General features: G+C 52.3%; 3 protein-coding genes across 9 annotated transcripts; 1 reads left to right on the plus strand and 2 right to left on the minus strand.

Annotated features, from left to right (window-relative positions):
• The first annotated feature begins 4976 nt into the window (after nucleotides 1–4976).
• On the plus strand, nucleotides 4977–5657 carry DPM3 (dolichyl-phosphate mannosyltransferase subunit 3, regulatory). The gene is made up of 2 exons (XM_004325939.4): nucleotides 4977–5119; nucleotides 5303–5657. The coding sequence occupies exon 2, from the start codon at nucleotides 5308–5310 to the stop codon at nucleotides 5584–5586; it is 279 nt and encodes a 92-aa protein (XP_004325987.1). The 5' UTR covers nucleotides 4977–5119; nucleotides 5303–5307; the 3' UTR covers nucleotides 5587–5657.
• Nucleotides 5658–6096: 439 nt separating this feature from the next.
• On the minus strand, nucleotides 6097–9382 carry SLC50A1 (solute carrier family 50 member 1). 5 transcript variants are annotated; one of them, XM_019933830.3, is made up of 6 exons: nucleotides 8790–9382; nucleotides 7957–8034; nucleotides 7693–7816; nucleotides 6943–7104; nucleotides 6565–6684; nucleotides 6097–6483 (listed from the first exon to the last, which is right to left on the minus strand). In XM_019933830.3, exons 2-6 carry the CDS (start codon nucleotides 8016–8018, stop codon nucleotides 6382–6384), a joined length of 570 nt encoding a protein of 189 aa, XP_019789389.1. In that variant the 5' UTR covers nucleotides 8019–8034; nucleotides 8790–9382; the 3' UTR covers nucleotides 6097–6381. The 5 variants fall into 5 exon arrangements, with proteins under 5 accessions (XP_019789389.1, XP_019789398.1, XP_073662894.1 ...); XM_019933839.3 differs by lacking the exon at nucleotides 8790–9382 and adding an exon at nucleotides 8573–8781; XM_073806793.1 differs by lacking the exon at nucleotides 8790–9382 and adding an exon at nucleotides 8343–8565 and having other exon boundaries at nucleotides 7943–8034.
• A 131-nt stretch (nucleotides 9383–9513) lies between these two features.
• Nucleotides 9514–18677, minus strand: EFNA1 (ephrin A1). 3 transcript variants are annotated; one of them, XM_073806811.1, is made up of 6 exons: nucleotides 17988–18655; nucleotides 15780–16317; nucleotides 11911–12232; nucleotides 10820–10885; nucleotides 10603–10653; nucleotides 9514–10428 (listed from the first exon to the last, which is right to left on the minus strand). In XM_073806811.1, the coding sequence occupies exons 3-6, from the start codon at nucleotides 12212–12214 to the stop codon at nucleotides 10316–10318; spliced, it is 534 nt and encodes a 177-aa protein (XP_073662912.1). In that variant the 5' UTR covers nucleotides 12215–12232; nucleotides 15780–16317; nucleotides 17988–18655; the 3' UTR covers nucleotides 9514–10315. The 3 variants fall into 3 exon arrangements, with proteins under 3 accessions (XP_073662912.1, XP_004325983.1, XP_073662903.1); XM_004325935.4 differs by having other exon boundaries at nucleotides 11911–12206; nucleotides 17988–18530; XM_073806802.1 differs by lacking the exon at nucleotides 15780–16317 and having other exon boundaries at nucleotides 11911–12206; nucleotides 17988–18677.
• Nucleotides 18678–26943: the final 8266 nt, after the last annotated feature.

Consider the following 26943-nt stretch of genomic DNA (forward strand, 5'->3'; position numbering starts at 1 on the left):
CCCCTCCCTCTTGAGCCTCCCTCCCACCCCTCTAGGTGGTCACAAAGCACGGAGCTGATCTCCCTGTGCTATGCGGCGGCTTCCCACTAGCTAGCTATTTTACATTTGGTAGTGTATATATGTCCATGCCACTCTCTCACTTCGTCCCAGCTTACCCTTCCCCCTCCCTGTGTCCTCAAGTCCATTCTCTACGTCTGCATCTTTATTCCTGTCCTGCCCCTAGGTTCTTTAGAACCATTTTTTTTTTTTGTAGATTCCATATATATGTGTTAGCATACAGTATTTTTTTATTGTTGCAAATTTATTTTCCCAAATTTCTTACCATTTATTTTATAATTTTGTCCTTTATTTTATTTTTATTTTATTAGGCAATCTTTTTTCTTGAATTTTATTTTATTTATTTTTTATACAGCAGGTTCTTATTAGTTATCTATTTTATACATATTAGTGTATATATGTCAATCCCAATCTTCCAATTCATCCCACCACCACCCCACCACCACCACTTTCCCCTCTTGATGTCCATATGTTTGTTCTCTACATCTGTGTCTCTATTTATGCCCTGCAAACTGGCTCATCTGTACCATTTTTCTAGGTTCCACATATATTGTTAGCATACAGTATTAACACAAATACTTTTAAGGGGTCTTTCTTAGGTAGCCTGACCCTGGCTGGCCTTTCCAGCCTCACCTCCTGCCACTCCTCCATGAAGCAGTCTTCGTGCCAGAGACAGACACAGAGGGTTACTCACAATGAACTCTCAAGCCTCCCTGCCTTTGTTCAGGTTTTCCCTTGGCTTTGCAAGCTCTGCCCTCAATCACTATCTGAATTCTCTTACTCATCTTTCCAGTATCACCTTGGGCTTTAGGGCCTATTTGATAGAGGCTCATGCCTTTCCTGAAACAGTCAATCCCTTACTGTGTGTTGTATGTAATTTTGCATATTCTCCCATCTTTAGTGCTCTTTAGAATAAGGGCTCCACGGGAATTTCCTGGTTGTCTAGTGGTTAGGACTCTGTGCTTTCACTGCTGAGGGCCTGGGCTCAACCCCTGGTCGGGGAACTAAGATCCTGCAAGCTGCGAGGTGCGGCCAATAAATAAATTAAATAAATAAATAAATAGAGGGCTCCAGATTTGGAATTTGTCTCTCACTGAAACCAAAGCTTGCCAAAGGTGGGACTTCCCTGGTGGTGCACAGTGGTTAAGAATCCACCTGCCAATGCAGGGGACACAGGTTCAAGCCCTGGTCCAGGAAGATCCCACATGCCGTGGAGCAACTAAGCCCATGAGCCACTGCGTGCCTAGAGCCGGTGCTCCACAAGAGAAGGCACCTCAATGAGAAGCCCATGCACCGCAGAGAAGAATAGCCCCCACTCGATGCAACTAGAAAAAGCCTGCGCACAGCAACAAAGACCCAACACAGCCAAAAAAAAAAAGCTTGCCAAAGGAGAAAACTCCAACAAATGTGAGAAAACTGAAGCTCAGAGAGGTTAAGTTACTTGCCCAACGTCACATAGCTAAGTAAAGGAAAGAGGCAGGACCCAACCTCAGGACATCTGGGGCTCTAAAAGCCCAAACTTTTAACCCCCAAGCTGTACTGCCTTTCATACCCTGCTATGATCACGTGTACTTGTGGCCTGCTGTAGCTGCAGAAGGGTAACGGTCTGTAAAAAGATTGAAGAGAAAGGAATTGGACCATAAGAATCTGCTGGCTTTCATCCAATGCTATCCAAAGCCAAAGACCCTGTGTCCAGTAGATGGGAGTCTCTGGAGTAGTTATATTTCCTGGGACCAGGACAGCTGGGTCAGTTTCCCTGGAGACCATCAAATGCTAACCTGTCCTTCCTTCTGCCCCTCTTCTTACATTTATAGAAGCCCTCTGGGTTTCCCACGCTATGCTTGGTCCTGGAGTTACAATGATCCTGGGTGGCCCAAGCAAGGAAACAAAACACCTACAGCTCAGCATGGCAAGTGCCATCTATAAAAGAGAGGCTGTGGGAGTTCAGAGGAGGAAGATGGTGTCCAACCCTGCAAGACAGGGTCAAGGCCCAGGAAGGCTGCTTGGAGGACGTGATGCTTGAGCTGAACATTAGAGAAACATGTACCCACATTTTCTTGTGGCATATTTAGGGTTTCAGTTTTCACATGAAGTTTTGTTTAATGCACTGCGAATTTATTTTAGTATAAGATGTGAGGTTGAAATATAACTTAATTTACTTTTCCAAATGGTAAGCTTGTTGCAAATGTTTTTCAAATAATCCATCTTTCCTCACTGGAGATGCCATTTCTATTATATGCGGAAATGGTGTATGTTCGATCTATTTCTTCACTTTTTATTCTGTTCCATTGATCTAGGTAGGGAGATGCTATACCTTAGTGGCAAAGTTTGCAGGCTCTGCAGTCTAGTCTGACTATCTGGGGCATACCTGTTTCTTCATTTGTGAAATGGAGATAATAATAGTACCTACTTCATATGGTGGCTGTAAAGATTGAATGAGGTTATGCCATAAAGTACTCATTACAGTGCCTGGCACAGAGTAATCAATCAATGAATGTCAGCTGCTATGACGATCCCTATCTGCCCATTCCTATACCAGTAACCCAGAAAGGTGAAATTACTAAGCATATAGCTTTGAGTCAGATGGGACGGTCTGCTACTTACTACCCTGCATGACTTCGGGCAAGTTACTTACCTTTTACCTTCTCTCCGCTTTGGTTTCCTCATTCATACATGGGGATATAAAGGTACCTACTGCAGCCTGTTGTGAAAATCAAACATGCAGTGTCACAAAAGGCATGACACATAATAGCCCCTCAATGAATGTTTAATCTTCTGCTGATTATTATGACACTATAATTTATTTTCTCTTTATGTGTTGCAGGGCAAGCCCCTTCTCATTATCTTTCCCCCCAAAATTTTCTGGGGAGTGGCAATCTTTCAGGGCCACATCTATTGTGGGTGAATAAGATAGAATTTCTGGATCTGCAAGGCTGATGCCTGGCCCCTGAACTGTGTTGAAAGTCGCTGTGGCTAGTGAGGTCTTGAGTGGGTTACTAGTAGGATTTTGGGGAAGGGAGTGGAGGTGGGCCTTTGAAGCTCATATAGCAGGTTTCTAAAAATATTTTAATTTTGCCTTAATTTTTACTTTAACAAAGGAATTTGCATAGTTTAAAAGGCCAATTATATATTTTAAAAAAAGGCCAACTAGTTCTATAAGGCATTCAATGAAAAATAACAGTCCCCTGCTCCATTCTCCTACCCCCTCCCTACACATACACTCCTCCATAAACCACTCTCAAGTTTCTTGGCTGCTTTTTTGGGTACTTACCTCTATATATTTTTTGTTTGTTTGTTTGTTTGTTTTTTGGGCAGTGCTGCATGGCTTCTGGGATCTTAGTTCTCCGACCAGGGATTGAACCTGGGCCACAGCAGTGAAAGTGCTGAGTCCTGACCACTGGACCACTAGGAATTCCCAATATTTCTAAATAACATGTTCATATTATTATTATTATTTTTTCTACTTTAGATATAATCAATTGACTGCCTGCCATGGAAAATGAGGATATAGTTCTCTCTAATCCTGACTCTCCCCATATACTCCCCTCCCTCACCCTCTCAATTCAAATATATTCCAAATTTTAGTTAAGTCAACACTTAGTGTTTACATTATTATGGCTGTGAAAATATTCTACACAGCTGAGTTATGTAGTGTTTGTGCTAAGACTCTGTGGATCTGTAAAAACTGGTTTTATTAATTAACATCAGGGATATGGGGCTGAGAAACTTTGTTCTCTAAAATCATACAGTCACAAATTTTCTGTTTGAAATCAAGCAGTGAGAAAGGAACATCCCACTGTTGCTGGAGGTTTAATGCATGTTGATTACTTTGATACAGAGAAGCAGCCTCGATTTCCAACCTAGGTGCAAAGCTTCAGATACTGGGGTTTTGGACATAACATTGTACAATTATCTTAATTATGTAGTTATCTATTATATAATTATCTAAAATTAGTTAACTTTGTAGTTTCCAAGTGGATTCTCAGTTCACTTCTCAGTCCAGGCTGTTGTTAACTCCTTCACTTACATCTGTGCTTACCTTGAACCTGTCAAAATACTGCTTCATTTAAATATCACCTGAACTCAACCACTTCCCATATCCTGTAATGACCTGGCTTTTTCCTTTGTTTGATGAGCGGCTCCACAGTTCCTCTGGTGTGTGCTCTCTCTTGCAGCAGCAAGTGAATAAACCTAACTATCCAACTACAGTTATGTTCTTAGTGGTCTTTATCAGACAGGCTTTTATAATTCTCCTTCCTTTCTAACTCTTTGTTTTCCCTGAAGTTAATAATTGCCTGACCTTTTCTTTCACTCGGTTTTCTATATACCTATCATGAATTCATCCCCCAAATTCTGAAAGACGTATACACCTTCTCTTAATACCTTAAACACATCAGGTGATTCCTCTGTCCCCACAGTTTTTTTCCCTTAAAGACACCCTCTTGAAGCACTTCTTCTTCTGGCTCCAAGTCTTACTGGTTGCTCCTCTGAGTTTCTCTTTTAAAATATGACAACCTCTGTTCTAACACCTATCTCAGGGCACCTGTTAGTTCTCAATGCATCTGCTTTCCTGACTCCTGCTTTTCTCCTTCCACCCCAGAAGGGTCCGTGTCTTGACATCTCTATTTCTCCAAAGTCTGTCGTGACGCTCAAGAAACGTTCCACTGAGTGAATGAATAAAAGAATAAATAAGTGAATAAATGAATGAATGAATGAGTGGAATTTTTGTGCAGGAGAAGTGAGTTTAAGAGGAACGATATTACATTCCCATCTAGTCGCAAGGCTTAAGGGTGTCCTCAGGCTGTCTACAAGCCCCACGCCAGCTTGGAGCGGGGTCTCGAGGGAGGGAGGCAGCACCGAAAGCCCTCTGGGCCCAGGTCGCGGCTGCAGGAGCGGAGCCGGCTAAGCACAGCCTAGGTCAAGTCCGCGGCCACGAACCTGCCAGACGCCGCTCGAGGACTACAACTCCCAGAAGGCCGCGCGGCGGCGGAGCACGAGCCGTGGAGGATTCCGGACGCTGACGTCGGAGCCGTGCGGCTCAGAGAAGACGCTGGGCTGAGAGGTAAGTGTAGGAGGAGGGCTGAGGGTTGAGGGTGGAGGGCGGAGGGCGGGAGCGACAGAGGAGCGGCCCTGAGGTTAGGTGGTACGGAGGTGGGGGTGAGGTAGAAGGACAGGGAATGGGTCTCAAATGAAGAGCGGGTAGCGGGGTGTCAGGGACCTCGAGCTTTGCTTCCTCTTCCCGCAGTGACCATGACGAAATTAGCGCAGTGGCTGTGGGGGCTGGCGCTCCTGGGCTCCACCTGGGCTGCTTTGACCACGGGAGCCCTGGGCCTGGAGCTGCCATTGTCTTGCCGGGAGGTCCTGTGGTCACTGCCCGCCTACTTGCTGGTGTCCGCCGGTTGCTATGCACTGGGTACTGTGGGCTATCGCGTGGCCACTTTTCACGACTGCGAGGACGCCGCCCGCGAGCTGCAGAGCCAGATCCAGGAGGCCCGAGACGACTTGGCCCGCAGGGGGATGCGCTTCTGACACCCTAACCTCATTCCCGCACGGACAGCCTGCTCTCCCCTCCCCCATTAAAGCGCAAGTTTATTTTCTAACTTTGGTTTGAGTATGGAGTGTGGATGATGGGAATTGGGGATTCTGTGTACCAGCTGTTGATAAGTGAGAGGTAGAAGAGCCACCTTCCTGAGGCTCTCTCAGCCTTTATCTTTGCATTCTGCTGGTACTTCCTCCTATTTGCTCCGAAGGAGGCAAAGACGCCCTTCTCAAGATCTCTCAGTATGGAAAAGTCATTTCACTTTCCTGGTCTTTTTAGCCCTGTTAGGAAGGACTTCTTGAAGCCTATTCTTCTTCATAATATCCAAGCTCTGTTCTTTCTAAGGCCTTCCTACGTCTTTACAACTTCTTGGTTCTTTCAGATACCTTTTCTGAGCCGACCCTACCAGCCCAAGAGTAACTGTGGATCAGACAGTTCCCGGCTACCCTTCACCAAACCAGGCAGGTTGACTATCCCTGAACAGAGAATGAGCCTTGATGGGCAAGGGGTAGGGAACAGTTTATTTTAAGGCACATTCTAAAGATTTCCCCCGACCTCCCAAATTAAAAAATAAAATCTTGAAAAAAAAAAAAAAGTGATTCATCTCCCAGGTTCCATCCAGTCTTCTAAGTAAAGCCCTTTCTTTAGTCCCTGGATTCTCAAAGCAGTTCTTTTCCTTTACCACAACGCACTTCACCAGTGGAGGTGACCAGCAGGAAGAGCTGAAACAAGGTTTCTTTGGTAGTATGTTGGCATTAAGGTGCCCAGTGGTCAGGTGAACTCCCTCAGGTTTGTAGAAGTTGATAGTTCCTGTCTTGCTCCTGGGGGTATTTCCAGAAAAGCCAGAAGCGAATGAAGCTGGTGAGGATTCCTGGAAGGTTGGGCACCTGAAATCACAAGGGCTGCTATGAGGAGAGGAGCTGATTTTACACCTCGTACACCTGTCACCCCGCCCCTGTTCTGCTTACCACAATGTAGGGATCTTTTAGTCGAAACCCATAGAACGTCCAGGAGGCAGAGGTGAGGAGGGTGGCAATGGTGAGTGAAAAGGAGAGACGTTGGGTCGATTTAGTACGAATGACCTTGGCCTGTGGGAAAGGATGAAGGACACTCCTAGCAAGGCACATAGTAAATCTCCCACCTTGCCTAAGAATTTCCTCAGAAAAAAAGTAAAACGTCCTCCCTGATCTTCTGTTACCCAACCTTTCCCTCCTGCCCCCCACTCACCCAACTCTATTGCCCCGTCTCCTTCCAGGATTTGGGTCTTTCCTTCCTCTGGAGTATAAGCTACAGTCTCTGGCTATGGGAGACTTATCTTCCTTTCCTCCCTGGACACCCCCACTCACCAAGTCAGCTAGTGGTGAGAGGTACATACTGATGGTGAAGACACTGCAGAAGAGGCCCAGCTGCTGAAGCCGGGTCTCAGTGTCGGGCACCAGGAGCCAAAAGTAGCCAAAACCCAGGACAAGGACCCCCAGCAGGGTTGCAGTCTGAAGGAGCACAGCATGCTGCAGAGAAGAGAGTAGCCTTACTTCTGGATGTACCAGGAGCCCTCTCTGACTCTGCTGCTGGAATTAATTCATCCTGCCCTCTCCCAAGCTCCAGTTGAGGAGCCAACCTTTTCCCAAGCCTCCAGTATTGCACTTGTTACATCCTCTTTCCCACCAGTGGCTTGAGCACATGTCTGATCCACGCACAACCCTGGAGGTTTCTAGGAGAGGGAAAGGTATCCTTTTTTGGTGAGCTTGCTACACAGAGTAGGAGCTTAATGCTTGTGTGAATGGGGAAGCAGAGCGGATCATCTCACTCTCAGCCACTGGCACTGACTTTGAAGGAACTATGGAGACAAAATCCCTTTCCACTCAGGTTGTTGGGCAGCAAGGCACCATCAGGCTAGGCAGAGCTACTAGCTTTGCCAGAATGGGGGACAATATGTGAGTCTCAGCAGGCTGGCTTCATGGCGGAAGGAGGACTGCAAGGCTGGAAGGGTCTTCCAGGAAAAGTTGGCAGTGCCAGCGTGTTATAGTCTTCTAGGAAACAGTGTTTGCCCTGCCAGCAAGGCAGGGCAGGGCATGCAGCAGAGGAAGGGGCTCTACCTTCCGATGGCAGTAGTGCAGATACACCAAGATATACAGGGTCTGAAGCACAGCACCCACGGCGTTGACGACGATTAGCGTCCAGTTTCCCTTCAGGGCCCCATAACTCAGCCAGCTCAGGTTGCTGCAGGGTGGAGGGGAGGGACATTGGCTCGCGGGGTTGAGTGTGAGCGGGGGACCCGAGGGGCCTCGTCCACATTCCTCCTCACCCCTCCCCAACCTCCCTCAGACAGCCTTTCCCGCCGCAGGCATCGCCCCTCTCACTTGACGTCCGTGGTGAGAAAGGGCAGGAACTGGACACTGTCCACACTCCGGGTCATCCGCATGTGCTTGAGGTCCGAGCTGTAACGGGGACCCGAAGGCAGGAGGGAGAGGTGGAAAGGGAGGACCAGGCTGCTGGGGCGTCGAAATCCCCGATGCCTGTCATCCTTTCTGGACAACTGCAGACCCCCGGCCCTACCCTCAGCACCCTGGCCTTCTCCCTCAGGTAAAGTGACCAGCCTTGCCCTTGTACCCCGGCCCTCTCGACCCGATTCCACTTTGACCCTAGGTTCCAGATGCAGCCTGGGGCTGCGGCCACGTCTCTGTCCCCTCTCTCTCCTTTCCTGACTTCCTGGTCCTGCCCCAGCCCAGCCCGTCCGCGCTCTCACAGGCCGGTGGAGAACATGCCGAGGGTGAAGAGCACGCAAGCTCCGGAAAGAAGCGAGTCGGCCAATCCGCCCGCCTCCATCCCTCCCCGAGTCGGATCCCGAGCTCGGCGCCTGCGGCCAGCTAGCAGGAACCGGAGCCCGCGACGCCGGAGCCCCGCCCCCTTGCGCCCCCGGCTCCGCCCCTGCGCGCTCGGCCATCCCCCCGGAAACTGAACCGGAACCCGGCCCACCCCTAGAACTTCAAGCCGGAGCTCAGGCCCCGCCCCTGCGAGGGCCTGTTTCGACCCCACCGGCCCGCTGTCGGCTCGCAGGGTTTCCTGTCTTCCCGTTGCTCTCGGTTTTCTGGCCGGTCTCCTTCCTAAGGCTCCGCGGATTTGTCCCCGGCATCAGCCGCTGCACACTCTCTGCTTACTCCTTGGATCACCCAGACCCCCAGCCTCAACTCACTTTCCCACAGGCCGTTAGCCTACGTGGTAGAACTCAAAAGCTTGCTACCCGGACTTCAACACGCTTTCACGGAGGGCCGCAGCTCAGAACTTCAGTTGCCCAGGGATTGGGAGATTTTTCGCTGTTTGCTGAAGCCTCTTTCCGGTCTCTTCCCTAAGTAACAGGGACTGCCAGGAATCACCATGTCTTTGTGTGATGCCCTCCCCCTTCAGCCACACTGCCGGCTTTCTGTGACTTGGCCAATCCACTGGACAAACGTGTATCACCGACCCCCCTAGTCCAACCAACTTGCTGCCGGGAACTTTCCCTCCCAGCCTCCCACACATCTCTGCTGGTGGGGCTGTGGGGCGAGCCGCATGCCTCAGCTGGCAGGCGTTCCGAGCGGCTGCCCTGACTCACCCAAGAGCCTGAGTACCTGAACAGTACGCCAAAGCCCAGCGCTGAGAGGGTGCGAGTGGGGCGGAGGTTGGACAGGAGGAACTTCCAGAGTGGGGTGCAGCCTAGGACCCCACTGCTGTGGGGAGAGACTGCTGTGGGGAGCACTCCTATCCTGGACAACCCTCAGAGGAGGAAACACCCCACCCTTGTGGGCTGGTGAGGGGCATGTATTCTTTTCAGAGAGAGGGGAAAAAACTCAAACCCAATTGCTACTGACATAGCACTGAGCCTAGCAGCAGCAGGGACTCAATGGTCATAAATTAGGATGGAAGGGCAGAAAAGCACGTCCAAAAAAACAAACACATTGCTTTATTTTGAGACAAAGAACATTGTATAAAAAAACTCCAGTTGTAGAAATCAGCAGACACACATCTAGTTCATATACAGATTCTGTACTCGTGGGCCCTGCCCTTCAGGCTACAGTCAGTCTAGGCACAGACTCTGTGCACATGGGCACTGCCCTTACAGCTACACTCTAAGAACAGGTTGGCACAGCCCCCCTGCTGGCACAGCTCTGTGGAGTGATGCCCCAGGGTGGGAGAGGATGTAGTGCCTGGCTACAGTCCTCTCCGTGGCACCTCCACAGAGAACAGTCTTGGGGGAGATGCTGGGTCAGGCCAAGCATGTTGCCTCTCCTGTCCCTGGCTCCCAAGCAGGAAACTGTCTCTTGCTTTTCCTTCAGAGCCATCCTGGCTCTCTCTGGGAGGGACATCTTTGCCAAGCTCAGTGTCCATCCATGTAAGCCCAAGCCCCCTTCCGCTCGGCTCCCACAGTGCCCTTCTTAAGAGGCCATGTCCGCACAGCCCGTTTCTTTGGCTTAAGGGCAGGAATGAAGGGGAAAGGACTGTCCACTTCTTTGTCCATCCCTCTGAGGTGGAGGCGAGGATGGCACTGTCAGGCTTGCTGACCTCCTTTGGGTTGAAAGCTTTAATACTGACCCGTTTTGACGCTGCTGGGTAGCAGCTTGTGCACGTGGTAGGAGTGGTTCCCAGGACTAGGGCTTTGGGAGGGGCCCCAGGCAGGTGAGGGAGGCCCGCCCTGCCCCCTCAGCCCAGTTCCAGTTCTTACAGCGCATGCAGCATACACCTTCATAGGGTTTGCAGCAGCAGGAATGGCAGGAGCAGCACAGCCCAGGCGAGTGGGAAGAGGCGGGGGGCGGCACTGTGACCAATGCTATGTAGAACCTGCACCTCTGGGTCGTCTGCAAGGTAAGAGGGCAGAGGCCCCCAAGGTGAGCGGCCCCCCTATTGGCACTGGCCCTCAGCCCAGCGAGGTTTCCCCTGCCCCTGACTGGCAAAAGAGCCACCTCCTGTACCCAACCTCTTCAAGCAGACCCCCTTTTGTGCCCCAGGCCCAATTTGCTCCAGCCACCTACCTGCTGGAAGCCTCTTCTCCTGTGCATTGGCATGGGCCTGAGGACTGTGAGCTGAACGATAAGGATGGTCTTAGGTCAGGTGCTTGGTACACCAAGGAGGCAGAGGGGTGGGAATGCTGGGTGGGCTGGGCAGTGGGACTTCCCAACCATCCCAGATCACTAGACCAGGCCCAGAATAGAGATGGAGCAAGGAGGCCCACAAGGCTGTGACACTCACTGATTTTGCCATTGACGTTCACCTTCAACCTCAAGCACTGGTCTTCCTGGTAGTGGATGGGTTTGGCTACAAAATAAATCCAGAGAGTGATAAGGAAGGAAACTTTTTTGGAAGAAAATATAAGCGTAAATACCTCTGACCCTGCTTTCTCAGTCCCTACTCATTTTAATCCCTCTCTTCCCTCTAATCTTTGATTCTCACCTTCCTTAGTTTTTGCCCACTTTCTGCCCCAAGTTCAGTGCAAGCTCCCATTCTTGGGAATAACCCCTGACTTTGGAGGTGGTGGTAAAAAGAACATAGACACTGTCCCCTCCCTACAGCCCATCCTCCACTCCCCCCAACCTGAAGTTGGGGGCAACCTGCACAATATGTTCCCCTTACCCGGCCACTTTGTCCTCGCCCTGCCTAAGCCCCACTGACAGGGTGAGGCCTGGATTCATTCTGTACAAAGCTGATCTCACAACTTGTAAAATCCACCAGTGGCTCTCCACTGCCCTCAGGATAAAGTCCAAACTCCTTAGCACTTCTTAGGCCCCCATGCTCTACCCTGTCTACTTCTCCAAGCTCCTATCTCCCCACTTCCAAGTGTCCCTCCTGTTCCAGTCAGTCTGAACCATATGAAGTTCCCTGAAGATGTCATGCTCTCTTTGCACACGTCCCCCTGTTTGGCCAGCTCCTCTGTCTGTCCTGAACTCTTGGGTCATCTTCCCCAGGAAGCCTTCTCTGAGGTGCGCCCCCCACCCCAGACTAGCAGGTACTCAAGTCATTTCCGCAGGGCCCCTGAGCTCATATCTACCATATCACCCTGTTCTAATGGTCTGTTAATCTATGTATGTTCCTTTCCAGGTTCCTGGAGGACAGGGACTCTGTAATGTTTTATTTATCTCTGCGCCTATAGTGCCAAGCAGAGTGCCCAGGACACAGTAGAAGCTCACTCCACATTTGTAATGGGAGTGAACGAAAACAGACTTCAGGATTGGAAGGGGCCGTGTGCTGCTTGCCTTCCCACTAAGCATGTACTGAAGCATGTACATCATGCCAGGTGTGTCCCCCAGTGTATGCACCTGTGTGCATGCCTCCCGGGCACTCACAGATGTAGTAGTAGCTGTGTCCCTCTTTGAACTCCTTGCCCAGGGTAAAGGGTGTGAAGCGCTGGAACTTCTCAGACAGCTTCTCTGGGCCATGCCTGGCACTGGGCTGGTTGCACTGCCAGCGGACCTGGTCCTTGGATTGGGGTTGGCACAGTTGGTACTGCTCGCGCTCCACCAGGTACAGTGTGTACCGCTCCATGGCAGCGTCTGCCACAGACTCATCCTCATAATGAGGACAGATGATGTCCAGGTAGTCATTTAACTGCACGTGTACTGTGTAGTCCTCATTCCGAAACCTGGGCATGCGCAGAGGTAGAGAAAGCTGGTGGTCACTCAGAAGCCAGGCCAGAGCCTTGAGCTTCCAAATGTTTACATGACCCCTCACATTTCATACTGGACCACCGCCCCCACCAAAGATTTTTTAAAACTCTCAACTTCCAGTATTTAACTTACTGATCTTGATCTCTTTGTTTTTTGGGTTTTTTTTTTTTTTTTTTTTGCGGTACGCGGGCCTCTCACTGTTGTGGCCTCTCCCACTGCGGAGCACAGGCTCCGGACGCGCAGGCTCAGCGGCCATGGCTCACGGGCCCAGCCGCTCCGCGGCATGTGGGATCTTCCCGGACCAGGGCACGAACCCGTGTCCCCTGCATCGGCAGGCGGACTCTCAACCACTGCGCCACCAGGGAAGCCCTGTTCTTGATCTCTTAAATATCTTTCCACCATCTCCAAACATTCCATCGTCTGCCACTAATCCTCTAAATAGCACCCACTTAGTATCTTTCAGGTATCAAGGCACTTCCCATAACCTCCCTGATATTTACCTAAGGATAGGCTTCTAAATATTTCCTCTGCTCACTCTTCTACCTATAAATATTTCCCCAACTCTATTCTACCACTTGCTCCTTTAACTGCTATTAGGCCTCAATCTGAGAACCTACTGGCCCATTCTATAATCAAGATCCACATAACCCTTTCTCTTTCCCGTGCTAGTACTCGGCGTCCAACAATCTGTCTTCACTTCTCTTACTCCTCTCATTTTTCCCCTTGAGCCACTGAGTATATCTCACATTGTTCAACTTCACTTTTCCCCCAACACCCAGGACATCCATGCCCACAGACAATGTCCAGTCCTTTTGAGTGAAATTGCTTTAATCAATTCATCCAGTGCCCTCAAATCTCCCCTTCTAGCTACTCAAATCTATGCTCAGCTCTCCTTGTCCACTTCTCTCAAAGCACCCCAAAACCTCTCTGTCCCTTTATCTCCAAAAGCCGTACTTTCACCTCTTGTGAAATGAGCTCCAGAAATGCTGGAGTTCTCAGATCTGAGAAGGCCTCTCCCCTCCCTCTTCCCAAGATGGAGACAGCTCCCCTCCCCCAGCCCATTCCCCCCAGGCTCCAAAGGCTCCAGCCGGACTGCCCACCAACCCCTCCCCCGCAGCTCTAGACACCTGGCTCCAGTCTAGGTGGGGTCCTAGTAGGGGAAAAAGTGCCTCCCCACCTCCCTCTCCAAGCCGGTCAGCTTCTCTGAATTCCACCAACCACTGCCAGCTAGAGACTCAGCAGAGTTGGCTGCCAACTTGCTTCAAACCAAAGCCAGGGGCATGGGTGGTGGGGAGAGGGGCAGGGGTTAGGGCAAGAGGCCTCTGAGGTGGGCACCCACTGCCCAGTCAGCATGACCCTTAAGAGGCCTGGCTCTGCAGGAGCATGCCAGTGCTCCAGCTAGGCTTACCAAGGCCCCTCCCCCACCCTGGGGAAAAGAGAGAGAGAGAGAGAGAGAGAGAGAGAGAGGGAGAGAGAGAGAGAGAGAGGGAGGGAGGGAGGAGGCGCAGAGAGAGGCTTTTAAAATTCCTCTCTGGAGAGATAAACATAGAAGCCATTTCAGAACAGGTATTTCAGCTCTGGGTCTGGCGTCTTTCCTCCATTCCCATGACGGGCACTGACTCATTCTTCATCTACCTCTGCCACCCACCCCAGCATTCATGAGAACCTGTGAAAATTTCCCTTGTCAAATGTGGACAGCCCCCAGGACCCCAGGATGGCCCAGTGCCCACTTGCTCTGGGCACTGTCCTCCAGGCAAAGGGAGCTGACAGGTCTGAATGGGTGGGGTACCTGCCCCTCTAGCACCAAGGAGGCCAGGGTGCAGCTCACAGTGGCACTGCCCTTCTTCCCATGCTGCCCCCTGACTGGGGCCTGGAGATTCCAGGGCTGATGCCCACTGCCCTGAGTCACCCATGCCAGCCTCATACCCACCCAGCTCATTACCACCTCGTCTTTGCCCTCAAGCTGGGCCTGGCTTAGCTGCTTGTGGCCTCCACTCTGGGCTGGCTTTCTCTTTAGTCCTGGGTATGGTAGAGTGTGTGTGTGTGTGTGTGTGTGTGTGTGTGTGTGTGTGTGTGTGTCCAGATGGACAGGGCAGAAGCTGTGCTTGGTGGGTGTGCTCATCATCCCCCTCCTGGGGGTACAATCTGCTCCACTTAGCACTCCTTTGACTCTTGCTCTCCATCTGGGAAAGGGGGGCAGCGGCGTCAGGGAAGGCGGGGAAGGGGGGGCAAGGAAGAGGCTCCTTCCTGAAAGAGAGGAAACCTGGGAGCTTGGGAACGGAAAAGGCCAGGGTCCCCCCCTCCCTACTCCTGGCTTCCTGTCCCCTCCTCCTCCTTCAGCCAACACCTGGCACGGGCATAAACAGGGACTTTGCTCTCTCCCTCTAGGACAAGATTGGGTCAAAGAAGCAAAGAACAGAGAGCAAGGAGTGAGGTGGGGGAGGGCTGACTGCACTGCCCCGTCAGGCGGCCAATGGGCAAGAGGGCATTGCCCTCTGGGGTTGGCAGCTGGCTGTCTCCTCCCTGCCCAACACGCCACAGACGACAGACCCCCTACCAGGCAATGCTGCCACAGGGTCAAGAGGAAACTGGCACAATCTATTTCTCAAGGGGAGTGGGGGGTAGGTCTGCTAGGGCTGCCGGTGGCTGGGCTGAGTGAAATGTTTTTCACCCCCGACCCCAAGGTGTCCAGCCCTCCTCTCCTGACTCCACCTTACCCCCCTCTCCCGTTTTCCTGCAAATATTGTTCCCATAACTTCAGAAAACTCAAGAACAAAGAACAAAGGGTCCGATGGAGCTTCTCTCTCCCCATACCATTTGCCTCACAGCCCTAAACCTGCCCCGGAGAAATTAACTCCTTCCTGCCCAGAGCCCTTTGTAACCCTTTTAACCCCTTCCTGTCCTCTGGAACCTTTCCCACGACCTCTCTCTCCCCTTCTCTTCAGTTTTACTACCTGAACCTCAGATACCCTCAAGCCTACCCACACACAGCATATGCCTCATTCATGCCACCTCTAAAGACTCTTGAGGGGGGAGGGCTTTCCAGGGTGACCTTAAATACAGAATGAACACTTAATGCTGGCAGCCCAGGTCCCTCCGGAAGGGTCCTTCCAGGATTACAATAAGCATTCTGCTTACTCCGGACGTCAAGACCTGTCAGTGTGGGCAGATGCCCAAGTAACACACAAGGAGAGGCACAGAGGCTTTCTCAGTGGAAGGGCCTAGAACAAGAGCCCTGGCGGTCAGACAGAGTGGCCCCTGCTAAAGGCAGGAACTGTTCAACGCGGGTCCCTCACTTCGGAGTAACAGGGGTGCCAGAAGGAAGGAAAAGAGGGGCAGTGGCAGCGCCTGTGCAAGCCGATGCGGGCAGCGTCCTGCCCTGGGGTGGCGTACTCCCAGCTATGGGGGAGAAGAAAGTCTGTGGGATCCCTCCCGCCTCCGGTCACCTCCCCGAGACTCAGGTTAGGGGCTAGCCGGGACAGTTAACCTGGAGGGGGGAGCAGTGCCAACCGGGCGCCCAGGCTGTCGGCCGGAGACTCGGGGCTTACTTGGGGTTTGAACTGTTCCAGAAGACGGTGTGGCGGTCAGCAGCGGCCAGACTGCAGCACAGACCCAAGAGAGGGGCCCAGAGGAACTCCATAGCGCGGGGCCGGGCCAGGCCGGGCGGGGACGAGGGTCTCCTCCGGGTCTGGGTTCCCGCAGGCTTTCTCCGCGGCGCGCTCAGCACAGTGCTCACAGCTCTGGGCCCTCCGCGCCGCGACTCCGCCTTTTGGGCCGGCGCCGCCCGACACCCCGCCCCGCCCCCGCCCCGCCCGGCGCGCGGCTGCCCTGGGCCTGGGGGCTGGGGAGGTGGAGGAGGGGAGGGCAGGGGGGAGGGGAGGAGAGGGGAGCAAAGCGCGCACCGACAAATCTGCTCAGCGCTGTGTGTTTGCTCACTCGTGGATCCGCGTGCAGCTTTGTGGGCCTGTGCTGGCTGGTGGGTCTGTGTCCCCCGCCCAGTCTCGTGCGGGAGAAGGGAACGAACTCCACGTGCGGGTCTGCTAACCAGCGGGTGCGGGACCCGGCTGGCGGGCGCCGTGCGCCGATCTTGAAGGGTGCGAGGTTGTTGATAGGTCCCGCACCTTTCCCGAGTCTTGCACACCCAGGCTCGGGCGCCCGCGTTTCCACACTCTTCTCCTACCCACCCCCTTCCTGGACTCTGCGCTCGGCTGCCCCTCCCCACACACGCTGCTGTTTGTTTTTGTTGGGTTTGTCAATGTTGTCTTTGTTTGGGAGGTTGTGTCATCGCCTAGATGCCGGGAATAAAGTGCAACCCTGTGTGTGATCAAGTGTGTAACGTGTGCGGCTGGGGCTTAGGGTGCCTCTGTCCGTCAGTGCCTGTGAGAGGAAGACTCGGGATTCTGGGCCCGCGAGGGGGTTCGCTCTTGTTTCTAAGGCTCCAAAGGGCACTAATGACCTGTGTGTGAGTGTGTGCTAACATGTGTGTACCGTGCGAACAGGCTTTGAATATGGACTGTGAGAATCTGGGCCTGAAGGGTGACAAACTAACCACACACGTGCATCTGGCATATGTAAATACGTGTGATGGCGCGCGAGTGTGAAAGCATTTGTGAGTAGTATCAGCCGCGTGTGGGGAAGCGTGTGAAACTTTGACGTACGTATGCTAATGTTTGTGAACAGCGTGTGAAGAGGAGGGGAAACATGCACAGGAGAGCAACGTCTGGGGGCTGGGGGCTGAAGGCGGGGAGGGGGTTTTTGTGCAGCGTCCCAGACTAGGCGACTGGGTCTGGCCCAGTTTGGGCTGGGTCTCCCAGTCAGTCAGGCCCCAGTATCCAGCTCGCCACCCCGCACCCCGAGCAGTGTAAACAAACCCGCTGGAATTCGCCTCTCGGGGCTCCTCTCCCCGCCAGGATCTGCACCGTCTGGGGCAGGGGTTGGCGGGTGAGTGTCTGCCTCCCAGATCTTGGGGCGGAGAGGGCGGGCAGGTGTTTGATCAGGTTCGTGTGTGTGTGTGTGTGTGTGTGTGTGTGTGTGTGTGTGTGTATCTGGAGCTGGAAGTCCTAATGCTGTATGACTGCGTGCGTTTGGTGATGTGTGTGTGTGTGTGTGTGTGTGTGTGTGTGTGTGTCTGGAGCTGGAAGTCCTAATGCTGTATGACTGCATGCGTTTGGTGATTCATGTGTGTAATTGTGTGGCTGTTTGCATGCCCGTCCGGAGTTGATTTTGCGAGTCTGTACACACCCCTGGCCAGCCGTTCCAAGCGGCTGAGCAACGCGGGAAGCCGCAGACCCGGGGCCCCTTTGAGGCTCGAACCCAGCTTCCCCGGTTCCCAGGCTGTTTCATCCTCCTCTTTTACGGCCAGGCCTGGCCACAGCCCCTGTAATTACGCGGGGCCGGGACGCAGCTGCTAGTCCGGCGCTGGCCCCGCCGGGGAGGAGCCTGGGACGGCGGAGGGCCTGGGCCGGCCCTACCCCGTGGGGGACGCAAGTTGCTAGAGGCCCTACTCAGCCGGATTCCGCCGCGCGTAGGATAAATATTTACCCCGCGCGAACTAGGGGCTTGGCTCGGTAACCTGGCGGCCGGGTCCCGGCCAGGCGTTGCGCACGGCCCCTACCACCACCCCCTCGCGCGCACCTGCCCCCAGGCGACGTGCCCGGCCCCGCGTTTACGCGAGGTGCAGCCCGCCCCGCCCGCCGGGGCCGAAGTCTACCCGCCGAACCAGCCCCAGGGCGGCGCCTCACGCCCGTTTTGCTCACCTGGGAGGGCACCTGGGTGTCGGCCACCCACGTGTCCCAGGCGAGATTACCCCATCCCTCTGCTCGTGTCCCATAGAATCGAAGTCCCACGAGGGCAGGGAGTTTTGCTGGTTCACTGCTGTATTGCCAGCGCCTGGCACAGCACCCAGCACGCGTAGTAGGTGGTCAAGAAATCTTTGTTGAGTGAGTGAAATCACTGTTCAGTGTTACTTCTGCGGTACGTACTGCTCTGAAAAGAAACCGGAAGGGTTAGAGAAGGAAGGGGTGATGGTAGTTCTTCAGAGAGGGTGGCCCAGGATTGCCCCCTGGAGGAGACAGTTTGGGGCACGTTCCCCCGTTTCTCTGACCGCCGGGATTTCTGGGCGGGAAAGTGTGGGGTCCCCTGGGCTGCGCCGCTCGGGCCGGGCAGGTTCGGGCTCGCTCGGCCCAGCCCGGCGGGGCCATGTCCGTTCCCGCCCTGCCTGCGTGTAGGGCTGGAGCAAGCCGGGTGGAGAAGAGGTGGGGGGAAATTCTGGGCACGAACGGGACGCGGAGCCCTCTTTCCCCAGCTTGGCACTGTCCCCAGCATTCTCTCTGAAGGCTTGGAGCTCAATCACTCTTCTCCTATCCTAGTATTTGTGCGTATGTGGGTCTTTCGTCCGAACTAATGGGACACCTCTAGACCCCAGCTGTTGTGATGAGCACCTAAGGTAAGGGTGCGTCTAGAATAAAATCCCTGCCCTTGATTAGCCCTCAGACCAGTAGGGGAAATAGAGAAGCCACCATTTATACAATAGACTTGCTACGAGGAAAAGCCGAGATTGCAGACCCACAACCTCCCTCGCGCTGCCTGGACACTCCGACAGCCGCTGCGACTCCTGGTGGACCAGGAGGAGAGCTGCAGGTACTGAGAGACCCAGACCAAGACCGCAGAAGGGACTTTGGCTCGGAGACTCGACCTGCAAACCAGCTCAGCCCCGTGCCTTCCCCCATCCCAGCCCCCAGCCTGCCCAGGCGGGTCTTGTCTTGGTTCTTGCTTTGGGCTACCTCTCACCACAAAGTTGTGCGCCTGTGTTGGCTCTCAGCATCGCCACCCTCAGGCAAACATCTGTGCTCAGTGGCGGGAGCCGTCTGAGGTGTCTGTCTGTCTGCCTGCCTGTCTGGGAAATTCCCCTCGTGAGTCCTTTCTGGAAATTCCTCGGGGACAGGATTAACCCTCTGAGGGCCGTGGGGGAGGCCCAGCCTCTGGAGGTAGGTGCTGTCCACCTGTGGGGCAGTGTTGGCCTGGAGGTACCATTCCCAGTCTGGACCGTGCAGAGCTACTTGGTTGCTACTGCCTTGCTGAGCGCCCTGTGGTTTGGGGTGGGGAAGGCCAGAACCACAAGGCCCTGGGACACAGCCAACCTGGCACAGCCTCTAAGGGCATCACTGGGCAGTGAGATGAGGCAGGGCGCAGAGGAGGTGATACAGAGCTTGAAGCAGTCTCTGCTCCTCTCCCTATGTCATTATGAAAAATGAAGTGTATGTTTCCCATTTTATTAGTAATGTGTGTATATTTTTCACAAGTTGAACAAGAGAACAGGAGAATAAAGGGGAACCATCAGCTACTGTGAACATCTTCAACCCTTCCCTGGCAGCTTTTTGTTTGTAAGGTTTTGTTTGCTTGCTTTTAGATATTGTGTTAAATATGACTCATTTCTATCTTGTAATTCTTTTTTCCCCTTTAACTTTATGACAGAAGATATTTTCATGTATAAACTCTTTGTAAACAATATTAAAAATATTTTTAAAATTTATTTGTTGTGATTGTTTATGAGATATTTCTCTCTATATATATTTTTAATTTATTTATTTTTGGCTGTGTTGGGTCTTCATTGCTGCGCACGGGCTTTCTCTAGTTGCAACGAGCGGGGGCTACTCTTCTCTGCGGTGCGAGGGCTTCTCACTGCGGTGGCTTCTCTTGTTGCGGAGCATGGGCTCCGCAACAAGAGAAGCCACCGCAGTGAGAAGCCCTCTGCAACAAGAGAAGCCACCGTAATGAGAAGCCCGCGCACCGCAAGGAAGAGTAGCCCCCGCTCGCTGCAACCAGAGAAAGCCCGCGCACAGCAACGAAGACCCAACGCAGCCAAAAATAAAAATAAATAAATTTATTAAAAAAAAAAAAGAAGGATGGGACCGTGGTTTCTGCACAGAAAACACCAGAAGGTGTTTGTTAATGATGCCACCAAAAATTAATCACTTATATCAAATACTGTACTGGGAGGTGCTGGGGGCTCTGAAATACACCCTTGTCCTAAAGGAATCTCATGTGCTTGCAAATATGTACTGAGAATATAAAATAAGAATTGTAATAGTGGTATAAGTGGAACAACAGGCTGTGGGCTCACAGAGGAAGGAGGGTTTATTTGGGGTCAGGAATGCTTCACAAAGGAGGGGATATATATGTTTTTTCCTCTGCCTGCTTTTGAGTCTGCCAACATAGCTGACTCAGGAGGAGATATTTGAAATGGGTTTTGGAGGATAAGTAGGCATTCATATTCGGGGATGAGGGGGAAAAAACACAAGTAGAGGGGTTAGGGTGTGTGCAGCGAATACTCTGGTGTAGCTAAAATTACAGAATGGGTCTGGGGGAGTGGCAAGAGATGAAAGCAGAAGGAGGTTTGGGGGCCATGTTGCCAAGGGCCTTGACTGCCATGCTCAGGATTTTGAACATTATTCTGTAGCCCATAGATGCTTAAGTAGGAAACATAATCAGATTTGTATTTTAGAAAAATCACTGTGGGCAACAATGTGGGTAGAAGAGGGAGCTCAGAGGTAGGGGGGCTGGTTAGGCCTGAGCTGCAGGAGTTCTGGTGGGAGTGAGACGGGCCTGAAGCTGAGGAGCAGCAGAGCGGGGAGAACAGAGGACAGATTTGACAGAGTTGGGTGGGAGCTGAGCCATGGGCAGGAGACTGGGAAGGCTTGGTGGGCAGAGGTGCCATTTACATAGAGGAAATGGAGGCGAGGAACAGACCCAGGAAGGGTAAACAAAGAGGACAGTTTTGGACATTGTATCAATTAGGAGTGATTTTGGCTGAAAATAACAGAATACCCAACTACTAGTGGTTTAAGCAAGAGATTTTATGTTTCCCCCAACACAAAGCCCTCTGATGCAGGACAGCAGCTCGACAGTGTCGTCAAAGACCCAGTGCTGTCCGCCTCTCTGCTCTGCTGTCCTCATGACTCTGGTTACAAGATGGCTGATTGTACAAGAGCTACATTCAAGCTGCAGGAGCCACAGGAAGAAAGGGTGGGAGCAAGAGGGTTTCTCCTCCTAAGGGTCTCTTTCTATCTGGTAAGAAAATCTTTCCTAGCAGCTTCCTAGACAACTTACTCTCGGGAGAGAACTGGTTCAGTGTCCATGGCTACAGCAGCATTTGTGCAGAAGGGACAGTTCTGGAGAGCTGGGGCTGGGCCTGGGACCCTCCTCCCTCAAATGGGATCTGCTCTGTTCCCCAAAGAAACAGGAGTCTTGTTAGACTGGGAGCAGGATAAGCACTGAACGGTGCCTGTGCAGACATGTTGCATTTGAAGAATCAGTGGGATTTCCAGGTGGAGGTGTCTGAGGGAGGCAGTTGGGGATGGGAGCCAGGAATCGTTTCCCTGTGATTTTGACTGGGGAGAAATCCTTCCTTCCCAGCTACCGAGCCTCGGTCCTCTGGTCCTCCAGGGTAGAACAGCTGTGTGAGGGTGGGCGGGAAGACATTTACTCTCAATGCAGCTGATAAACCTCTTTTCCACTTCCCTGTCCCCCTCCCCCTAATCTCTCACTATAACATAGTGTAAAAGCAGGAATTTAGACACTTTTATTTCAGAGACATTACTTTTACATAACTTTTTTTTCCTAATTACAGAAGGAATACATGATCAATGCAGAAAACTTGGAGAAGCACAAATGAAGAAAGAAAAAAAATCACCCAAAGAAGTTAAATCTCAGAAGCAAGCACAATTCACAGTTCTTTTCCCCATGGCTCTGGAATTTTTTATGGTAAATATCTTTGAGAGGTTACAGTTTAATGCCCATGTTATGGCCAGCTCGGAATCCCTTACATTTGTGTAACATTTTACACTCTTCCAGTGTTTTCAGCTGTGTATTTGATCACGTACTATTTCATCTTTATAGACTCCTACACATTTTGAGGTGGGCAAAAGCAGGAATTATGCCCTCACTGATTAGACATGATGGTATTCAGGACTCAGACGGTTAGCCTCAGCCTCGGTGGGGCTTGGGTCCACAGCACCTTATTCTTTCCACACCTCACTGCCCAACTCTCCTGGGTATAAAGGAAAGACCTGGGCCCAAAGTGCTGAATTTGCTGTGGGCAAATGGGGGAGTGTGTATGGAGAAGGGAAAGGAAGGGGGTGGAGAGGGGGCAGTTCCTTCCCTCACCAGAGCCCTTGAGGGAGAGGGAGGAGAGGGTCTGGGGAGGTGGGACGGGAGGGACCTGAGGGGGTTTGTGGGTCAGGCTTGTGAGATGCAGTCTTCCAGCGCTGAAGCCTGCCCTGACCCGTCCCTGCAGGCAGTAGATGTCCGGATAATGGCTTACTTTGCACTTCACCAAATATTTTTTGAGGTCAGTTTGTTCATTAGGCACTGCAGGGAAGGCCAGATAAGGCAACCTGTGAGCAGGAGAGAGAGTGGTGCTGTGAGAGCTGGGTCTGAGTCCCAGATATGGAAACTTGGGAAAGGCATTTTTCGTCTCAGAGCCTCCACTGTTTTCATCTGTAAGATGGGGGCAAGGCTACTTTCTTCCTGGAATTATTATATGGATCAAAGGAAATAGCTGCTGTGAGGGGCCTGGTGCTAAGCCTGTCAGTAAGGACTGGTGTATATTTCTCTTTACCTGGGCCTGACCTCCTGGACTGACTGGGGGTAAATGTGCTGACACTGGGAATGAGGAAGGGGAGTCTTCGGGATACAGGGAGGGTGATGGAGGAGGAGCCTTAGGAACGCAAATATTTGTTCCTCCAGGTAGTACTTGATAAATGCCCCAGGGACAAGGCAGCCAAGAGCTCGGAGGTGCAGTGGGGGCAGAGATGAATGGGGGAAATCCTTTTGAGGGTTCCCCAGGTAGGGATGGTGGGTAAGGGCATTCCATGCCCAGAGGGAAGGTGCAGGCCTTTCTCCCCTGACTGCAGGGGCGAGGGGAAGGAGATGGGGAGAGGATCTACTCCCTCCACGTTCCTTATTGCCCCCCAGGCTCCATCTAGTACCCTCCATCACACTCTCCATCCACTAACTGTGGGCCAGGCACTGCTGGGTCCTGGAGATCCCGAGCTGGGTCTTAAAGAGGAGTAGGAATTGATGAAGTAAGGGGCGGGGGGTGGGGAAGGGCACACAGCATGAAAGGGCGACACAGCTTGGAGCTGGGCACAGGGAGGGGGCTGGAACCACGCAGAGAGGAGGGGCAGGAGTGTACAAAGAGCTGGAATGCAGGCGGAATGTGGTAAATACCTCGGGGAGATGGGCTCCCAGTGCTTTGTGACTCGGAAGAAAAAGTGCCTCACATGGACAGAAGTCCCTGTGTGGGGAGGTGTCGGGATAGACATCCTGGAGGAGGCTCTTTGGAGATGTGGCTTACAGGGAAACTGCTTTTACATGGGCTGAGGACATTCCAGATTGAGCTGGAGCTGGCCAACCCAGAATGGCCTCAGAGACAAGCCGAGGGGGTTGTATTTCATTGGGGAACCCTAGGCTGAGGGAAGGCAGAGAGAGAGGGGAGGTTTGGAGACTTGAGAGTGGATAATGGGCAGGTTGCCCTGGGAATAATATCATCAGCTCGCGTTTATAGAACACGTTCTCCATTCCAGGCTCATCTGAAGCACTTTGTGTACATTAAGCACTCACTGCTCACAATCACCATAAGAGATAGGTAGTATTATCATCCACAATTTACAGATGAGCAAAGTGAAAGCACAGAGAAGTTCTTAACTTCCCCGAGGTCACACAGCTGGTAAAGCGGTGAAGCTGAAATCTGAAACAAGGCAATCTGGCTCGAGGGTCCTGATTTAACCACTGCACCGTCCTATCCAGCTGTTCCTAGAAAGGGGCAACTAGTGCAGGCCGCTGGGGGTGCAGAGTGATGCAAGACCATTCTGGAAATGATCTCTACAGGATGCAGCAGCTATTTGGATGTGGGGGAAAGATGGAGCTGTGAGTTCAGCATCTGGAACCCAGGTGGGAGGCAGGGCCATGAAAGCCTCCAGATAAAAGCCTTGCTCTCCCAGACCTTTCTGCTAGAGCTCAGTCAGTCAGGTGCTTCCACCCAGGGCTCTTACTACAAAGGAAGGACTCAGAGATGTGAGGACTTAGAATTCATTTCTCCCTAGACTCTTCCTGTGATCCTGGCTGTAGTCTTGCCTGCCCCATGTGCCTTGGTTCCCAGCCTTTCCATCTGTTGTGTGAACTACTGGAATTCCTTCCAATAAATTATTGTTCTGCTCTAAGTGACCTGGAGTCAGTTTCTGTCACTGGCAAGCCAGGACCTGGATGGGTACAGAGGGAGTCGGTGATGATACCAAGGTCTAAAGCCTGGGAGACCAGAAGGGTCAGTTGCAGATGTATGTTTTGGAGGAAGGACAGGGAATTCTGTTTCAGCAGGTTAAGTTTAAAAGTGCTTGAAAAAGCCTGGAGAGGGCTTCCCTGGTGGCGCAGTGGTTGAGAATCCGCCCGCCGATGCAGGGGACATGGATTCGAGCCCTGGTCTGGGAGGATCCCACATGCCGTGGAGCAGCTAAGCCCGTGTGCCACAACTACTGAGCCTGTGTGCCACAACTACTGAAGCCCACGTGCCTAGAGCCCCTGCTCTGCAACAGGAGAAGCTACTGCAATGAAAAGCCTGTGCACCGCAAAGAAGAGTAGCCCCCACTCTCCACAAATAGAGAAAGCCCGTGCGCAGCAACGAAGACCCAACACAGCCAAAAATAAATAAAAAAAAAAAAAAAAAAAAAACTTGAAAAAGCCTGGAGAGGGCTTCCCTGGTGGCACAGTGGTTGAGAATCCGCCTGCCAATGCAGGGGGCATGGGTTCGAGCCCTGCTCTGGGAAGATCCCACATGCTGCGGAGCAACTAAGCCCATGCACCACAGCTACTGAGTCTGTGTGCCACAACTACTGAGTCCGTGTGCCACAGCTACTGAAGCCCGCACACCTAGAGCCCGTGCTGCGCAACAGGAGAAGCCACCACAATGAGAAGCCTGTGCACCACAATAAAGAGTAGCTCCTGCTCGCTGCAACTAGAGAAAGCCTGTGCACAGCAACAAAGACCCAATGCAGCCAAAAATAAATAAATAAAATAAATAAATTTATTAAAAAAAAAAAGAAAAAGCCTGGAGAATGGGTTGAGAAGAAGTTTCTTCTTGGCCACTGGGCCCGAGGACAGTGCTTTGAGTTAGAAGTGTGGAGATGGAGCAGAGAATTAGGGTTTGAGGTGCTGGAACTGACATGAGAGAGTGGAGAGCTGGTTTGCAAACAGTGCCTGCAGGGAGCCAGGCAGGAACCATGAAAGAGTGAGGGGGCCCAGGTATATTTCTCAGGGAGGCAAAATGCAGGCTTCAGGCAAGCATCCCATTGCTTTAGTCATCCCAGCAGAGGGAGAGCATCTTTACTGTTTCAGCAAGAGCCCAAGGAGAACTCGCAGCATCCTTCCTTGGGCCACACGCCCATTCCCAAACCAATCCTTGTGGCCTGGGGCTGCTGTGCTGGCACTAGCCAGGCTCAGGACAGTGGCTCACTACTGGACCTGGGAGGTGGACTGAGGATGAGGGGGGTCCCCCAGGAAAACTGGGCTTCTGTCCCCAGAAGGGGAAATGGAAGCTGGGCGAGCAAACAAGCAGATGTCAACTAAGGGAGCTTGGTAGCTTGAGAAGTTTGCAGAATGGAGGGAAGGATTCTTTTGGATGGAGAAATCTGGGCCCAGTTATAGGTAAAGAGGAGAAAACTACTGGAAAGAGTCTGGAGATACAGAGGGGAAACTGAGGAAGCAGGCCCCGGGAAGGACGTGTCGAGATGGGCTTCAGGCTGGAGGGTAGGAGTCCATCTTGGTGAAAGGAGGAACAGCTGTTTCTGAGACGAGGCAGGTAGGGAGATGACGGTGGGAGGAGGGCTGAGAGGTACTGGAAGGAAGTCACTAGAGAACCCGTTCCCAGGCCTCACCCAGGCTAAGAGCTTGGGCTTTGGAGACAGACTGCAGAGATTCAAATCCCAACTCTATCGCCTATTAGGATGTGACGCTGGGCAAATCCTATCCGGAGCCTCAGTTTTCTCATTCATGCAACAAAGATGATAATAACAGGGCCCACCCAAAGGATCACAGAGAGGATTAAATGAGATAATGTATGTAAAGTACTTAGAAAAGCTGGCTAGTGTCTGGCATATGGAAAGACCTCAGGATTAGCTATTATGATGGTAATTCTTATGATTTTTATTGCAGAGGGCTCACAGTAACAGTAATGAATTCCAGTACAACTGGCTCTGGCTCCCACCTGCTGACATAGGACCTCCAGCCACCTGCCAAGTCCCCCTCGAATATTGCTGATGGTCCCCACAGGGTGTTTCAAGTGGGTTCATCATTGTGTCTGTGCGCGCTGAGCGCTGCAGCTGTTCTGTGGGGTGCAGTGTTTTTCTGCTGCTGGGGCAGCAGGCATCTCCCTCTCCTCTCCTGTGTGACCTCGGTCGGAGGAGGGGAGGAAGGTCCCTGAGAAAGGCCACTGGTGTCTCCATGTGGTTTGGTGGGTCAGCTCTTCAGTTTTCATTTGCAGCTGCTTCTCTCTATGAGGCCTGACAGGCTTCCCCCCCCGGGGCTGGGCTGAGGATGGGTGTGCGTATTCGCCACCTTGCTGTACTGTACTGGGACCTCTAGTCCTCTCTGAGGATGACAGCTTTGCCACAGAGCCTTTGGGGAGCTTCCACAGCCCCTCCGGCAAGGGCACTCCTGTGA

This window comes from Tursiops truncatus, chromosome 1 (genome assembly GCF_011762595.2).
Source record: "Tursiops truncatus isolate mTurTru1 chromosome 1, mTurTru1.mat.Y, whole genome shotgun sequence".
Lineage (NCBI taxonomy): Eukaryota > Metazoa > Chordata > Mammalia > Artiodactyla > Delphinidae > Tursiops > Tursiops truncatus.

Excerpts from the sequence above, each read along its gene's own strand:
- DPM3 (XM_004325939.4), top strand. The coding sequence starts at position 5,308 with ATGACGAAATTAGCGCAGTGGCTGTGGGGGCTGGCGCTCCTGGGCTCC.
- SLC50A1 (XM_073806793.1), bottom strand. The coding sequence starts at position 8,540 with ATGGCCGAGCGCGCAGGGGCGGAGCCGGGGGCGCAAGGGGGCGGGGCT. Across the intron at positions 7,817-7,942 it reads CGTCAAGTGAGAGGGGCGAT|CAACCTGAGCTGGCTGAGTT; the intron begins GCCTGCGGCGGG and ends TCCACCCTGCAG. Across the intron at positions 7,105-7,692 it reads TGCACTACTGCCATCGGAAG|CATGCTGTGCTCCTTCAGAC; the intron begins GTAGAGCCCCTT and ends TCTTCTCTGCAG.
- EFNA1 (XM_004325935.4), bottom strand. The coding sequence starts at position 15,871 with ATGGAGTTCCTCTGGGCCCCTCTCTTGGGTCTGTGCTGCAGTCTGGCC. Across the intron at positions 10,886-11,910 it reads ACACAGCTACTACTACATCT|CCAAACCCATCCACTACCAG; the intron begins GTGAGTGCCCGG and ends TTTATTTTGTAG. Across the intron at positions 10,654-10,819 it reads GAACGTCAATGGCAAAATCA|CTCACAGTCCTCAGGCCCAT; the intron begins GTGAGTGTCACA and ends CTTATCGTTCAG.